The sequence below is a fragment of the Trachemys scripta genome, chromosome 8 (genome assembly GCF_013100865.1).
Source record: "Trachemys scripta elegans isolate TJP31775 chromosome 8, CAS_Tse_1.0, whole genome shotgun sequence".
NCBI lineage: Eukaryota > Metazoa > Chordata > Testudines > Emydidae > Trachemys > Trachemys scripta.
In genome coordinates, this window is record NC_048305.1 from 44,511,282 (window position 1) to 44,529,133 (window position 17,852).

General features: G+C 45.2%; 1 protein-coding gene across 1 annotated transcript in view; it reads left to right on the plus strand.

Annotated features, from left to right (window-relative positions):
* Positions 1 to 16,277, plus strand: part of FAM78B (family with sequence similarity 78 member B) — a 29,629-nt gene extending 13,352 nt beyond the window's left edge. Inside the window, exon 2 of the mRNA XM_034780436.1 lies at positions 11,896 to 16,277. Within this exon, the coding sequence (XP_034636327.1) occupies positions 11,896 to 12,418 (523 nt within the window). The 3' untranslated portion in view covers positions 12,419 to 16,277. The remainder of the gene's footprint in view (positions 1 to 11,895) is intronic.
* The last annotated feature ends 1,575 nt before the right edge of the window (positions 16,278 to 17,852 follow it).

The window sequence follows — 17,852 nt, forward strand, 5'->3', positions numbered from 1 at the left end:
CCAGTGAGCATCCCCCACTAGACCCTTCCTGGCTAAGGGGGAGAAGGTGGCAGGCAGGGCGCAAGGTGACCTTGTTTTAGAAATCGCAGACATACAGTTGGGGCAGCATTTTTTATAGGTTCATGGGACCCTAAAGTGCTCAGCATTCTGGTTCCGTGCTTTGATGCCGAACAGCAGAGTTGATCAGAGAGCAACTGAGCTCTGCCTTTCTCCCTGTGCCCCTCTGGCCCTCACCCTTCTCCTCTCTCTGCTTCTGATGGCCGTCCCTTCCTCTCTGCGTTCCCCCAAGCGGGGTCTTGCACTGACTAGACAGGGTCATTGACTCACTGCACTTCTCCTGCAATGACATGTCATGTTAAGCTTGCGCCTTGTCTCATATGTGCTTCCTAGGGACCTGATTTGAAGCCCACTGAAGTCAGTAGAAGTCTTTCCAGCTCCATGTGAGGACAGCACCATAGGGGTGCACTGAACACTAAGTGGGCTGGCAATGTGTCTGCAACAAACGCTTGGCAGTTATAAAATACCCGATTACTGAGTAATCGTCTCTTCCTCTGCTTACAGAGCGGCAGATGACATGGGCCTGATGTTATTTAGCCCCTTTAAAAGTAATACTGCCATGGCTTTGATCCTTGCTGACCTCTCCTGGCCTTTGGTAAATTCTGTGGATGATGTGTGGTTCTGTGTGTGGGGAGGAGGGGCATAGAAACCAAGCAGCAAGGTCACCAGGTTTTAGTATTTATCACCTCAGTGACTCTGAATATGTAGCATGGTGCAGGACCATTGCTGGCTTCGGAGAGACAAGTTCTGTCGTCTTGGTCATGAGAATGCAGCTGAGTTATGCATCGCCATGTCTTCCATATGCCCTTGTGCTGTATTCCCCGGTAATGCTCAGGTCACCACTGAATTCCTGCAGGAGAGAGAGAAAAGTCCCTGAGTGAGCAAATAGAAAGGACAATCGATCCCAGTGATATTCCTGTCAGGAGGTGTGCGAGATGCATAATGCTGGGCTTGCAAGCATACCTGATCTGCTGCTCCCACACAAATTTCCTACAAAATGCACTAAACAAACACACAGGGAATCACCAAATGAAGCCAGAGGAATCTTGCAAGCAGACTTTAAAAGTGCCAGGTGCCCTCTCCTTCCCATTAAAACCTGCCTCCGAGGCCTCTCCAGAGCGGAACAGATGGTAACCCAGGAGGAAATGCTAGCAGCACCTCCCCCTGTAACCAGCTCTAGTTATGAGAGCTGCTCTGATTATATATACATGAGAGAGACAGCGACTGCAGATCAGTGCCCAACACAGCTAGGTTTGTCCTCAGATTCACCCCTGTTATTAACCAGCTGTCTTTCGGATATCGGCATATGTGAAAACGAGGAATGTTTCCCTGTGGGGATGGTTTGGAATGGTGGGGTGCTGTGCCACAGGTTAGGGGGCTGTTCCCCTGCCTTCACTATTTAAGGTTCCCCTTCTCCCACCCCAACCAGGCAGAGGCATTTGGGAGCGATTGGGGGATTTCAGAGTTTATAACAACCCAGCAGTAAGTGCTGGCCATCAGCAGAAGGGAAGTGTTTGTGTGGGGATGTGACTAGAACAGGCTTGGCAGGAGACTCCCCACCCTCCCATATCTGTCCAGGCCTCAGGAGAGAGAGGTGAGCTAGGCTCAGTCTTGCATTATCAACCCTTTGCCTTTATTTCCCTTCTTGGCCACTGGTTTGAATCCAGCTCAGGTTGGCCAGTAGAGCTCGAATCTGTACCACCTTCCAGCACTTGGGTGCGAATAAAATCCTGTTTTAAAACCCCACTGTATGTTAAGAGAACAGTTCTTGAAGTTACAAAGTCCAGCACTCGGAAGTTAGGAAGAACCTGTGCCACCTTAATTCGCCCCTGGTGCATATGCATTATGAGTCTCTAATTACATGCTCACATGCTGTTTTTCCCCATAGGACCCTGGCTCGTTCAGTGCAAAGATGGACGGTGCTCAGGGAATGAGGCGGCTGTTCAATGTTTCTTTTTATCCTCGTTATTCAATGTGATGCTCCAGGCCTTCCTCACTCCACATTGTCCAAACTGCTCTAAATTCAAAATTATTAATTTCCTCATGGCCTTTTCTGTAGTGCTGTAGTATCGGAGCCTCACAAACAGAACCAAATTTATCTTCACAACATAGCAGAGTATTTTCTCCAGGTTACAAATGGGGAACTGAAGTACAAAGAGATGTGGGACAAAATTTGCAGAAGCCTCCACTGTGTTTGGACTGGGTGCCCAATGTGGCTAGCTAAGGCCTGAGTTTTTGGAAGTGCTGAGCACTTGCAACTTCTATTGGGGCAGACCCTCCGTTGCTGTGAATATCTTAGCTTCATGGGGGTAGGACAGCCTGCATTAGCTGAGCTCCATAGAGCCAGGACCATTTACATGAGCTGAGGGTCTGCCCCATTGACTTGAATTCCATTTGTCCACACTCAGCACTTCTGAAAATCAGGCTTGAGTTTAGTGCTCAGAAAATGAGCAACAGGTTAGATCAAGTAGTGACCATCATTGAAAATTTTGGTCTAAGTGACTTGCCCAGCATACTATAGGAAATTTGTGGCAGAGGCAGGGATAGAACCCAGCTTCCCCGGGTGACAGTTAATTGCCATAACAATCCATTCTCTTCCTGTACTTACCTGCCTCTCACTTTCTAGGTTCTGCAGCAAATGAGGCAGGGGTCCTACAAACAACAGCTTTATTCACTACACCACCCTGTTCCTCCCAAGAGGACATCCATCCTGTGCACTGAATAAGGCAGAGGTCCTGTGGAAACACTGCATGTCTTCGTGTAATTAATGACTGTATCTTAATGCATACTCACAAGGGGGCTGAATTAAGCTTGTCCGGGCAACCTTGATTTGAGGGATTGGGGCCAGAGTGATTTGCCCAAGGTCCTAGTTGAGTGCTTTGACCACAAGACTATCCTTCCTCTTGACAAGAAAAGATTTTTCAATGGAGGTGGATATAGACAGTGCTTACACTTTCGTTATGCAGATTTGCAGGGAACGCCCCCTTGTAAGTGGCATGTAAAGGGTGCTGTCTCTTCCTGTCCCCTTCCCCACCGTCCTTTAGGGAGTAGGAGCTGCTGGTGCAGACACAGTTGCTGCAGTGCACTGGAATGAATCCTGTCCTGCTGAGTAATCGCTCTGGCCATGTTTAAACAATTGCTCTGCAACTGGGAAATGTGCTGAACTTGCCCTGCGCTGGTAGGGGGATTTCTCTGCCATACAATGAGGTCATCAATCCTTTCTGAAAAGATTTCCCTCCTCCCCCGAAGGTCTGTAAAGAGCTAAAAACTCATTTGTTGGACGCTGTGAAAACAGGCATGGATTGGCGTTGATTTCTTTGCAGTTATGACTTGATTCGGATTTGATTCTTGCAGCATGCATTGCATGTGCAGTGTGATGGCACTTCCTGAAATACTTTGATTTCTGATCAGGGTGTGAGATCAATAGTGACTAGGGAGTTAGTTAATGATGGTATGATCTGGTGAGTGACAAATGTGAGCATGCATGAGTGAGTGTGCACATGCGCAACAGTGCATGGACTGCTCACTTGTCACCTCTGGAGATGTGGGTTCAGATCTCAAGGTGCAGTTGAAATTGTGTGCACCGGGGTCTTGTGCGGGAAGTGGCATTATAGTACAGGACTAAGATGACTGGGCAGTGTGTGCGTCATGGGAGTAGGGATGGGGAGCTGATCTCTTTGTTTTGTGAAATTTAGGATAACCCTAAATAAAAGCCACCCCTGAAGAGGTGCTTCCTTTGCTGATTTGTCTTTCAAGCAACAATGCAGACTGCCCCATGGGAGCGGTGACTCCAGGGATGGTTTCTCAGACTGCCATTAGTAGCAGCTCGGGGTGTGATACTGACAGTGAGCTCTGGCTGAATTGATGGCTTGCCTGTGGAAAGCAGCCTCTCTTGTTATCTCACAGGCTAGAACAGACTGGCTCCCTATTTCTATTCCCCTCCTTTGCACCAAGGACCAAAGCCTGCCCTGCCACTACAAGAAATTCCATGTGGTGGAGAGGAGGCGCCTACGGAAGCAGATGCTGCTTCTTCAGTGGGTCAGGAATCGGGGCAATTGCATTTGGCTCTGGGGATTAGCATGAAGACAAAACAAAGACAAACACACACAAAAGGGGAGAGGAAAGAACAGCAAAGATAGAAAATGCAGCTGCTGTCTCTGGTGTTAACTTTCACTTGCAACCTCGCTGCTGGAGAAACCCAGGCTCAGCACATGGTCTGATCAGCAATGCCGAGACCTGGCAAACTCGTACCAGCATCGGGCTGTTTAGACATTGCATTTAGCTGCTCTTTCTGGTCACAGGCTCACAGCAGGGCTGCAAAGTATACAGTCTTGACTGGCTAAGCCAGATTCTTATTAGACATTAGAAAGACATTCAAAGTTAGAAAGATAGGGAAGAGAAGAATTAATGTGGCGAAGGAAAAGGACACACTTGGGGAGCAGGGGGTGATATTTGGGATTTAGCCAGAGCCAGTGGAGGTGGCAATGTCACCTGGATCCCTTCTCTCTGGCCTGGTCTGGTCAGGGCATCTTTCAGGATTAACATGAAGAAGGTCCAGGGTCCCAGGAGAAGGTGGCAATCATGATAACGAATCTTGTTCTGTCCCCTTTTTTAGCTTCTAGCCAGTGTTGCAGGGACAGCTTTCCCCCTCTCCCTGCCAAGTCTCTCTTTTGAGGACCCTCAAAGGGCAGTGATGGGTGGAATAGCCTATCCTCTCATTATTTTGCCCACCAGTTAGGCCTAGTTTCCAACATACCAACTTTGGTTCACTGATTTCTGGTTCCACGCTTTTCTTGTTTACAAAGCGTGATCTTAGCACAGCTCTTGAGTTAGATCAGTAGGCCCTTCTGTTTGGGCTAATTCAGTCTGTCTTTTTTGCACCTTTTCCCATCAGCATTTGTTGTTATAGGTTGTTGTGACATTTGATGAACTTTCACTTACTCTAAGCGTGAGCTCAACTGTAAAAAGTAATTTTGTAGGCCTACTTATTACAACAGAACACAAGCTACGTAGCCTATCAAAAAGAGGGTGAAGAGGTGACTTGATTAAGGTTAGACCTGCATAGGAAGAAGCCAACTTGTAACAAGATGCAGGGTCTGGAATCTGATGTTTGGAAAAATTCAAAATTCATGTTTAGCATGTCTGGAACAGCTTACCAAGGGAGGTGGGAAATGGGTCATTACTTGGAAACTTGACATTGAATTTGGATGCCATTCTAAACAATGAGCTCTAGTTCAGCCCTAAGTTATTAGCTTAGTAGAGCCCTGCTCACAGGTTACGTACTGCAGGGACTGCTGGTTAACATTCTGTGGTCTGTGCTATGCAGGAGGTCAGATGAGATGATCACAGTGGTTCCTCCTGGCCTGAAATTCTGTGCATCTCTGCCATTTGAATGGATGGAAGTAAAACCTTGGAGGGTCTGGAGTGCCTGCCCCGAGGAAAACACATTGTGTAATCTGGTGCCTTTCACAGGTTTTGTTTGTTTATTTTAAAAGTGCCAAATTTTGTAAAAAGTCACCTTTGTCTAAAATGCCAGAAAAGAAGCAAGATGTAAAAGTATTTGGCTCTTGAATTCTGGCTCAGCAGTTGGAGGAAGTGCCTGCCTGGTGCGCTCTGCAGGCTTGGATCCTGGGTTGTTCAATGGCATCACGTTTGGGTGTGGCATGGTGGGCTCTGTGCCATTCAGCTTTGCGAGGAAAAAGCACAACTCAAGAGGAAAGGGAAGAGCAGCTTTGTGTCTCTGAAGTGCTGCCTACCTGCTGCTGCCTTAGGGAGTGAATGCGTGACCCAAATCCTTGCATTCAATTAGCAGGTCAGAGTATTTTTTGCAGTGACTTGTGAGTGTTTGGGAATGTCAGAGAGAATTGATTTTATCCACATCTCAGGAAAATGTAACCCAGCTGTCACTTGCCAGGAGATGCAGTTGTAGGCAGCTGTTGGCCTCACAACTGTTACAGGCAAGAGCTCTGAATTAACAAGAGACTTCAACAAAAGCCAAGTGCACTTGTATTTTTATCCTCTTCTGACCCCCTTCCCCTTTCTTGGTACCCTGCATTGATAATGCTGACCTTTCAGCGCAAAGATCCTTCAGTGTCCAGCATGCTTACCTGATCTAAGACAGGACAGTAACAAAATGATGGATAGCTGTGTTTTATTGCCTGGTGCAGGGCACAGCTTTTAAAAGTCAGAATAAATGAATTCAGTAAACTAAAAAGAGGAAACATTTTTCTATTTCTGGCAACTTCAGAAGGAGGATGAGAGATCCGGTTCTTGGTCTTGTTATGGGGCACTTTGCAAAATCTAAACTGTCCTTAACTCCAGCAAGATCTGATCTGGACTGTTCTCCCAGGATACTTTGCAGGGATTTGGTTCTCATGACTATTCAAGTACAGTAGTACAATAAAAATATTCCCTACCCAGCCCCAGAACTCTGGCAACTGCTTCCTGGATTATGCTGTCAATGGAGTGGATGAGCGGCAACTGTGGCAGGTAGGAAGGGCCACTTTCCCCAGAAGAGAGCTGATGGCGGAGAGCATGACCTAATGGACTCGGAAGTGAAATTTGCCCCAACCAGTTAGACTGCAGTCAAATTAATTTACAGGTGTGTTGGCAAAGCAAAGGCCTCCGTCCACAATGATTCTGAATCTGCAAAGAAACCAAGAATTTGAACTTGGAGGAGGCACTTGATTGCTCCCTGCAGTGGGGAAATGGCTCCCGAGTTGAAGGACCTTTCTTCTCTTTGCGCTCATGTTAGTGCATAGGTGTGACGTTATTGACATGAACTGTGACCATATAGATCATTGTTGCAACCAAGGTCCTCTAGTTGCACCAAATCTTGTACACAGGAGGTCAAGTAAGAAGTCTATGAAAAGGTTGTAATTTGCTGGTTATGCTGTCTGTATGTGTGTATGATTTTTGTATTTGAAGTTATGAATATTGGCTATGTACTTGTATCTCAATGTGTTTGATTCGAAGTAGCATCAGTGAAGCATTTGGTCAGCTTCTTGAGAAAGAATTATTCTGAGTAAGTGCCCATTAAAGAAACACTTAACTGACAATGGACCCTGGAAGACTCCAATCCACATCTGAGGAGCCTTCCTGGGAACATTCAAGCTCGCATGTAAGCAATGGCTGCCGCCTGCAAATTGAGTCATGCATGGACATGTAACTTGCCCATGTGACTCCAAACTCCATCTTGCTGCTGTGATTTTCCACTGTAAGAACAATGGGGTTTCTTTCCACATGGCAGAGGATATAAAAGGCCCTGGAAACCCCTCCATTTTGTCTTCAATCCTGCTTCTGACCTCTGGAGGAACTGTTCTTGAAACTGAAGCTCTGAACAAAGGACTGAACGACCCATCCAAGCTGGGATGTTTGTACCCCAGAGACTTGATTGGTTTAAATCAGCAATATTTCCCCAAGCCTGAAACAAGCCTGAACTAAGACATTTGCAATTGTTGTATGTATTTGATTCCATTTAACCAATTTTAACTCATCTATATCTTTCTTTTTATTAATAAACCTTTAGATTTTACATTCGAAAGGATTGGCAGCAGCATGATTTGTGGGTAAGATCTGACTGGTATATTGACCTGGGTCTGGGGCTTGGTCCTTTGGGATTGGGAGAACCTTTTTTCTTTTACCTGGGTATTGGTTTTCATAATCATTCATCCCCATAAGGAGTGGCTCTGGTGGTGATACTGGGAAACTGGAGTGTCTGAGGGAATTGCTTGTATGACTTCTGGTTAGCCAGTGGGGTAAAACCAAAGTCCTCTCTGTTTGGCTGGTTTGGTGTGCATTAGTAGTGAAGGATCCCCAGCCTTGGGCGGTGACTGCCCTACTTGTCCTGAATTAATACTCTCAGTAGTGTCCTGCCAACGGCCACTTTGTTACAATAGGGAAGGAGGTTCTTGTGGCTAAGGCAAAAATCTGGACTCCAGGAAATAGCTTTGCTGTTGGCTTGTTGTGTGGCCTTGGGTCACTTATCTTATCACTTGGGTTATGATCACTTAGGCTGAGGTTTTCAAAGCCCACTAGGGCAGGAGTTCTCAAACTGGGGATCGCGAGGTTATTACATGGGGGGTCACGAGCTGTCAGCCTCCATCCCAAACCCCACTTTGCCTCCAGCATTTATAATGGTGTTAAATATATAAACAAGTGTTTTTAATTTATAATGGGGGGGTCACACTCAGAGGTTTACTATGTGAAAGGGGTCACCAGTACAATAGTTTGAGAAACACTGCACTAGGGGATTTAGCCACACAGTTCCTATTACCATTAAATTAATGGAAGTAAATGGTAAGGGGGATGTAATGCAATGCCAGACTAACCTGATTTGCTTCTTTGAAAAATAACTCTTTTTTTAGATAGGGGAAGTGCAGTAAATCCAATATACATGGACTTCAGTAAAGCATTTGACACTTTACCACACTGGAAATTACTAGTTAAGTTAGGGAGGATGGGGATCAGTACAGAATTGTTAAGTGGCTAAGGAACTGGCTAAAGGGGAGAAGACAGTGGGTTGTGCTGACAGGTGAATTATCAGACTGGAGGGAGGTTACTAGTGAAGTTTGCCAGAAAAAGTAAGAGTGCGTTAATGAAATTTGCTGATGGTACACAATTGGGAGGCCTTGTCAATACAGAGTAGTATTGTACAGGTAGATCTGGTTGATCTCGAAGACTGGAATGAGAGAAATGGGATGAAAATTCACTAGTTCAAAGTGCAAGGTCATACACCAAGGGTCTAATAATAAGAATTTCTGCTACAAGCTGGGGCTCATCAGTTGGAAGCAACAGAGGAGAGAGACCTGGGTGTGTGGGTCGATCACTGGGCTATTAGCCACCGATATGATGTGGCTGTGAAAAAGGCCAGTGACATCCTAGGCTGTATCAGGCAAAGCATTTCCAGTAGAGATAGAGAGATGTTCATGCCATTGAACAAAGCATTGGTAAGACCTCATTTGAAGTACCTTGTACAGTTGTGATCACCCGTGTTCTAGAAAGATGAATTCAGACTGGAACCGGTGCAGAGAAGAGCTACTAAGATGATCAGGGGAATGGAGGGCCTGTTTTATGGGAGGAACTGGAAGAGCCTGGCTTGTTCAGTCTAGCAAACAGAAGGCTGAGAGGCGATCTGATTGCTCTATGTAAATACATCAGGGGGTAAATACCAGGGAGGCTGAAGAGCTATTTAAGCTAAAGGGCAATACTGGCACAACTACAAATGGGTATAAACCGGCCATGAACGAATTCAGACTGGAAATGAGAAGGTGTCTAACCACCAGAGGGTGAGATTCTGGAGCAGCCTCCCAATCAGAGTTGTGGGCAAAGCACTTAATTAGTTTTAGGAGATAGCGGAACAGATTTTTCATTGTGATTGTATGATAGGGCTGGTTGTGGTGGTAGGGGGCAAGGCTCAGAAGCCCTGGGGCTCATTTCCAGTATATGTCTTATATTTCTGAAGAGCGTGTTTCAGGGTTTCAGCTGCCTACCTGCAGGGGTTAGGAAGGGATTCTCTCCCCCCTCCCCTCCCCCAGTGTATTCAGGGGTGGGATTTTTTGTTTATCATCTTCCTCTGAACTGTCAGGGCTGCTGTCTAGGGTGACCAGATAGCAAATGTGAAAAATCGAGACGGGGGTGGGGGGTAATAGGAGCCTATATAAGAAAAAGATCCAAATATCGGGACTGTCCCTATAAAATCGGGACATCTGGTCACCCTACCATGGCCAGAGATGGGACACTGGGCAGGGCCAGGGCTCTGAGGTGGCTCCGAGCATTCTCTGTCTCAGGTGCTTGGCTGGATGTTTCTTTCTCACGTGTTCAGGGTCTAACTGATCACCACGTGTGGGGTTGGGAAGGAATTTCCCCCTAGGTCAGATTGGCAGCAACCTTGGGGTGTTTCACCTTCCTCTGCAGCATGTGGGTCGCCTGCCAGGATTATCTGGGTCTATCTCACTTCCTCATTTCCCTGCTGTTGCGGGGGCCTCAAGTCCTGCTGCACCTCGGTCCCTCCTGTTCTATGCCTGTGGCACATAATACTCCAGTCTCCCGTGGGCTGTAATACTTTGGTCTATTTTGGTTCTTGGGTTTAGCGTGCGGTGCTGGGTGAGGATGGATGGCCTGTGATATGCTGGAGGTCAGACTAGGTCTGTGGTTCTCAGCCTGTTTACCATTGTGGGTCGCATATGAAGCTATCTGTGTTATGTGGGCTGCATCCACACAATGTATATATATGACCTGTATGGCCCTGAGGATGGGACACAGCTGTGTGCTGATTGGGCCGCAGGTTGGGAACCACTGGACTAGGTGATCTGATGGCTCCTTCTGGCCTTGATATCTGTGATGAACATGAATATTTGTGTGGCTAAATCTCACTAGTCAGCCTTGAAAACCTGAGCCTGACCTGCTCTGTCACCAGTGTGCTGTGAGGAATTGGTCATTCATTTGAAAAGCAGGGTGGGATTTTGTGATGAAGATGCTGGATAAGTACTAGTTGAGATCTGACTGGGTTGTTCAGCTTATCGTATGTTACCTAGAGTGTGCTGAGCAATTTTGATGATGCAACAATGACTCCTTCAGCAGGATTGCAAGTACAAAATTGTTATCCTCTTATCTGTTTTCTTCTTCTCTCTCCAGCCAAACATTTCATCCTGTGAGTGTTAGCGCAGAGCTTCTTGTCTTTAATAATGCCCCCTAGACCAGGGTGGATAAAAATTAATGGCTTTTTAAAAAATTGATTTTTTAATTTAAATTAAATACAAGTTTATTTTTAGAAATCTTATGTGAAATTATGACAGCATGTATTAAGGTCTAAATTTAATCGATTAAAATCATATAAATTACATTTAAAAACATAAGCAGTATATGTTTACTGCCAAAGTTTTCAAGAATGTCAAATCACTGAACAGATAGAAATCACGGGTTAAGCACCTGCAACCAAAAAAGTAGCATTTTCTGCAGGTGCAGCGAGAATGTTTTCTTCATTTCCGTGTATTTAACTAGTTTAGTTCAATGATTAGTTCATGCAGAGTTAAAAACCAGTAGGAAGATGAAAAAGCAGGAAAGCTTGTTTTCCTCTTCCAATCTATTAATAAAAACTAGGTCTGAGAGGATGAGATCTGTCGGAATCTGAGACTTTGAAGGACACAGTGATAGGAAACAATCAATTTCATTTACTAACTACAAATAATACTTCCTTGCATTAATAAATCAGTTCTAAATGCAAACCTTGTTTTGATAAACTTTTTTTCTTGTATATCCAGCACATTTAAGGTAGATTTATTTAACTAATTTAAAAAATGAAAATGCTATGGGTTTTTTGCATTTTTAATTGCATTCAAATTCCCATCTAAACAGAATTTGACACTAAGCACAAGTAAAAAAAATTAATCATCTGGTAAATAAGAAATGCATTATCCACCATTTTCTAACATCATGAAAATGTAAAAAATAAGAATCTGTATAAATGTAATTTAAGCGGTGTAATTGCTTAAATAAATGTGTATAGACACAGTGTATCTTCTCGGTTCATAAAAAAAGCACTAAATTTTGCATAAAGGGTATATTTAGTTGCAACTCAACGTGTTTTACTGGTTGTCAACCAGTGAGAATCAACCTTTTTTTTTTTTTTAGGAAAATAACTAAAAAGTACAAATGCAAAACACAGTTAAAATGAAGGAAAATCAAGGTTTCCTGCTTGCTGATTTAAATCATGATTAAAATCAGTGATTTTAAAATGCTTTGATTTAAATCAGCTCACCCTGCTGTAGACTACAGAACTACCCAGTAGTTGTGCTGCAGCTTCATTTATAACCTGGTTCTTTCGTTTTCATTCCCTAGGTCCAGCTGGGAACTTCCTGACTTGCGAGAAGGGAGAGTAAAAGCCATCAGTGACTCTGATGGTGTGAGCTACCCCTGGTATGGGAACACCACGGAAACGGTGACCTTGGTTGGGCCCACTAACAAGGTCTCCCGGTTCTCAGTCAGTATGAATGACAATTTTTACCCCAGCGTGACATGGGCTGTCCCTGTGAGTGACAGCAATGTACCACTGCTGACCAGGATTAAGAGGGATCAGAGCTTTACCACGTGGCTAGTAGCCATGAATATGACCACCAAGGAGAAGATCATCCTGCAGACTATAAAGTGGAGGATGCGTGTGGACATTGAAGTGGATCCCCTGCAGCTCCTGGGGCAGCGAGCACGACTAGTGGGAAGGACTCATCAAGAGCAGCCCCGGATTCTGAGCCGAATGGAACCCATCCCGCCAAACGCACTAGTGAAACCCAATGCCAATGATGCCCAAGTCCTCATGTGGAGACCTAAACGAGGCCAGCCTTTGATAGTGATACCTCCCAAGTAGATGGTGTGTGGGCGTGCATGCATGAGGACGTCATTGCTGTTGGTATGGTGCAAATGAACTGGATTTCTGAGCCAAAGCAGACCTCTGGTGAATGGAAACCGAGTTCCTCCTTATTCAGAAAGAATATGGTACTTGATAGTGGCCAAAGCTATGTCACAAAAGAGGAATTGCACAGCTGGTGGACTTCCGATGACATACCTGGGGGATTCTGTACTTCCAGGGTATTTTGGCTGGAAGAGGCTTTCTTATCTGAATAACTCATATTCCCTTGCCATAACATGCAAGGAATGAGAATATGATTAAACAGTGCCTGTGGCAAATGCTGCTTCCCAACCAATTAGATGTAGAAATGGAGACCATGCACACCAGATGTTCATGGTCTCCCAGTTCGATCCTACTGTCTGACCGATGGGGCGGGGTGTTACCACGTTTTTATACCTATGCAGTTTTGATTGATAATCAAATGATCACCTTGCTCATTGGAACTAAAAGAATGTTTACAAAGGGGGGAGGGGGGAATAACAACCCATACCATCTGTTCCACTTAGCTACAGACAAGCTCTGAGTCCACAAGGAACTGTCCAAGGTGCTGAACTGAAGAACAATGTGAACTACCTTCCTCTTCCCAAGAATAATTTCTTCAAACAGATTGAATTAAGAAATTTTGCATGCATCTCAGTGTGTTTCAAGTAGTTGTGAATGTAGGAGCTGCCATAGGTCTTTCCATCCTTTGAGTGAAATCCAAGGGAAATCTAGATGTAATTTAGTTCTAAGATACACTAATCTTACCTGGCTCTCCATTTCCCTCTCCCTCAAGCCCTTTTTTTAAAGAAGCAAAAATAATTCTCAGTAAAATGACAAATTATGAGCAATGTCTGTTCACCCAGCAAAGGGAGAACCAGGGAGATGTTGACTGTTTGCATGATGTCCAAAAGGCTTGGACGTCCTCCAGGATTCAAATACATAAGTCCATTGCAAGAAGCTGGGGTTCTTGCTCATTTTCCATATGAATAGCTGTTCATGTGGAAAGCCACATCCCTAACTGCCTGCAGAGCAGCATAAATAAAGGTCTGCACACAGTGTGCTTCCAGGCCCCAGGCCTGCCTTTGGAGCCATGGCGCTAGGACATGGGGACTGCCTGTGTGTCCGTTTGCTGGGGCAAAGGGAAGCGTTTGCACCACCTTCAAGGGGAAAGGATAGTTGTTCATGAAAACTCCTCTGAGGTGTCCCCTCCTGCAGCAACAAAACAGTAGCTTCCGAGAAGGATGGTTAGACGTGCACGTCTGTGAGTGAAATGCTCCTCTAGCCAGGCACCAGTGCATGGCTGAACCTGTCCGGGGAAGGTGCGGGGCTGTTCTCTTTGGGAATAAGCCTGAGCTTCACTCTCTGATGAGGATGTTTGGGGGTGGGGGGTAACAGGATCTTTGCTTTTTAAGGGCCATCACCACTGGGAGTTTCTTCAGCACCTGACTCAATGGCATCCCAGTTGGTTGCTGTGAAGGTGATGGTGATGTCATGACCAGAGTGGGGAGAAATGCTGTGGGTCATAAACTCATGGAGTTTCCTACTCGTTCTTCCTCTCGGGGTGTGATGCACCTCTCCTCTCCCTATCTCTGTCCTCCAGCAGGTTCATCATGTTAGGCTGCCTTGGAGGATATGCAGAAGGAAAAGGGTGTCTGCATTCCTGCTGGCCTCTGGACAGCATTGCTGCCCCCACGGAGGCTGCCCCAGGAGCCTTGTCAGGGAAGAGCCATAGCTCAGAGTGGGAGCCGTGCAAGGGATTATAGTCATAACTTGTGCTGTTTTCCCCTATGCATACTGACTGGCTCTTTCATCTGGGCCCTCCAGTGTAGGGGAGCTGGCTGCCTGGTGGGTGGAGGTATTCCAGCAAGGAACAGAAGTAGCAGTGCTACCACCTTCTGCGCACAGATGCAGAGGGCAGGGAAGTCAGGTAGAGAAGAAGGTGCAAAGTCTTAAAAGCAAAGCTCCTAGTTTTCCCATCTCAGTCACCAGGAAACAAAACAAACAAGCAAAAAAAAAAAAAGAGAAATGCAGAAAATGTGTGGTTTATAAACAGAATGTGCTTTACCATTTTAAGGCACTGCTAACTACTCAGCCCAGTGTGACTAAGAGATGATCTATAGCATGTTTACCCAGCTACTAATTTAAAAGATATCTCTGCGGGATGTCCAGGGACTCCCTTAGTATTGACTCCAATCCAGAGGAACTCTTATCGAGTCCTAGATATTGTGAAATGATACTGATTCATTCTGCATGGAAACTGCTGTATCTGCCCTTCCAGCATGAGCCCAGTGACTTCTTGAAACCTTGGATTATTGCTCTGAAAAGCAGTTAATCTCTCAGTAATAGGAAGATAAAGTTTCTGTTACGTGAATTTAGGCTTCTGAACAAAGAAACCACTCATCATAATTCCACGGTTCAAAGATCTCCATTATGCCTGCCTTCATTCAGAGCATCTCCTACTGAACACCATTCATGTGCTGTGTGTGTTAGTGTACATGGTGGTAGGTTCTCCTGACAGTTTTGTAGAAAACCCTTGTTACAGTATTAGCCCTGCTTTTCTGAGCTTGATTTTTAAGCCGATTTTAGTGGTGATTTCACTGCTTTGAAATCCAGGGCTCCGCTCTCCTTTTTATGGAGTTGATGTTTTGCTGCATTTTCCCCACTTTGCTTATGAGCCTCATGCTTTTTGCGTCACAGGGGTCATACAGGACCTCCATAGGTGCACTTGGGTGTCTGGTACGTTCAGGGCTTCTGTGGTCTCTGTGCAGGCTAAGCCCCCTTTGAGATCACTGGGAACAGTACCTGCCCGATGACGCCAGGGTCTTTTGAGCAAACCTCTCTGGAATTTGAATCTTATGACCAGGGTACAGAGTAGCTACTGAGGACCCACAGAGGAGATGAAGTGAGTGTGAACTGAAATCTGTTGGGGAGGTTTCTTCTTCACCCCAGGAAAAGTCTCTCTGTGCTGTGTCCCCCTGCCCTGGACACCTTGGCCTTCAGCAGAGCTGCTCTGAGTAGAATCAGCGGAGAGAGCGCTGCAATGTCATGCATCCGTTAATGCCATCCCAGTCAGCCTTAATTCACACAGAGTCACCAACTTGCCTCAGCTGCCCTGCATCCCTGTGGTTCCTGTGTACCTCCTATAGCCTATCTCCATCCTTGGGTGGTGCACCGGCAGCCTTTCTCTGCCCATCCCTTGGTAGCACCTGCAGATACACAGGACTGCCAGGCTTCCACAGGGTGAGTTTGAGAACTCCATGCTCTCACCAGTTCATGGGCCCCCGGAGGCCATGCCTCTGCCTGCCTGCTCAGGGCAGATCCTTCAAAGCTGCTGAATTTTCCCCAGACCTTCAGCTTTCTGGTGCGGCTTTCAGGCAGCTGGAGTGCATGACACTATGCCCTTAAAACTGGCATGGAGAAGTAGGTTGTTTTCCAAGCTCTACCCCACACCTATTATATGCAGCTAGTAGACTCTGGTCTTACCCCTCACACCACTGTAGACCAAAAATCCCATGTTCTTGTCTCTCTATTTATTATTCTCAGTAATATTTGTTGTTAGTTATTGATTTCTTATCCTTTTGGACACCAGAAATGTTGAATTCAAAATTCATTTTCAGCTGTGGTGGCCTAGTTTACAGCATCTGAAAGCAGCCTACTTATTTAGGTGCCTAAATATGGAGGTAGCTGTCTAAGAGCTTGCTGAAATTTTTCATACAAAAGTTTTTCAGGGAAAAATTGGCTTTTTTTTATGATGAAACTTGACATGGAAAAATTGTTGGCATGATCAGAATTTTCCATTTTTTTGACCTTTTTTGTGTCTTATTTACATTTTAGTTGGAATGTTATCAAAATATTTTTTAAATCATTGTTGATATTTAAAATGTAGTTTTTGAAACATGGAAAATTTTCAAACCAATTTTGGTTAAAAACAAACAAAAAACCCCAAAACTCAAATGTTGAGAAAAATGGAAATGGGATGTGTTCCTAACTCTGTGAAGTGGAAACAACGTCAGCATTTTTCACAAAATACATTTCCCATTTCTCAGTCAGTTCTAGTGTCCAAGTTTGGAAAATTTTAGCCTGAAGTTATAAGGTTTGGGGCCAGAGTCTCAGCTGTTGTAAAGGTGAGACTCTGGAGCTACATCAGTTTGGTGCTGGATCCCGCCCCTGAATCCGTTCTCATTCCAAACTCTCTCGACTCTACAGATTTTGCTCTGCCCCTCATTTTGGGCTTCCTGCCCAATCATTTTAAAGTTCATGTCCTGCATTTTGGTCTGGAAGATTGAGACTGGAACCACAATTTGGGTAACCATTGCTCCCCATTTTAAGGAGAAACCCACAATACCACCCAGCTTCTCAGAATTGCTAAAAGGCCAGAGGAATGCAATTGCTAATGAAATCAGTGTTGTGGGAGTGGATTTAAAATGCAAGCCTTTAGAGGAATTCTGGGAGAGCAATAGTTGCACAGCTGGAATCTGACAGCTGAGAGATTTGGAATCTGTTGTTCTCGAGCTAATATCCCTGACACAAAAGCTGTGAGGTGAAGCTGGTTAAACCTGTTGCTTGTGGAAATGACTTTGCCAAGCATATGTGAAAGCAGAAATAGCGTCAGAGGCAGAGGGGCCAGTGAGGCATTTTGATCTTGCTGGGGTTGCATGGGTTTATTGAAATGGAACAAAACCAATGTCAGACTCTATGCTCAGTGCACAAAGATGTGAATGCACCTGCACCTCTGAGCTAAAAAGATGGTTAATCAAAGCCATAGGAGCAGCTGAAATACCACATTCATCAAGAGCTTTCTTGGATAGGAAAGAAAAGAAGTTAGTTAGCTCAGAGAGATGCTGTTAATTTCACTGCAGGGACATTAGTGCCCATAGGTTCTTCAGGATCTGTAGGCCCCACTGAGCCTGTGCCCTCCGTGGAAAATCTCCTGTTAAAAGACAGGTTTTCACAAGAGCTGAGCACCCTCGCAGCTCCTGTAGTGCTCAGTTTGTGTTTTCCTGTGGGGGACTTTCCAACTGTTCCTAACAGGAGCTGCTGGATGATCTGGAACATTGGCTCCCAAATGTTTAAGTATGGAGGCTCCCTGACAGATGTGTTAAGGCTTGATGGCACCCCACCAGTGAAGACAGTTGCTTTTCCCAACTCAGGACACCAGATGCAAAGGGGACATCAGAGTTAGGATGGTTTTGTGACTTTATTCAATTCTATACAATTTGTTAATGATCTAATCAGATTTAATCTGGGGGTTTTAAACTATAACTGGAAACTACGGCTTTTGGGGTGTGTTGGGACAGAGTCTGAGCTTGTTGTGAGACGAGCAGGCCTGTTTCGAATGGCAGAGCTGCGCACTGTTTGGTTGAATCTCTAATAGCACCAGACGTAAGTTGTTTTTGAAGTTTAAATGATT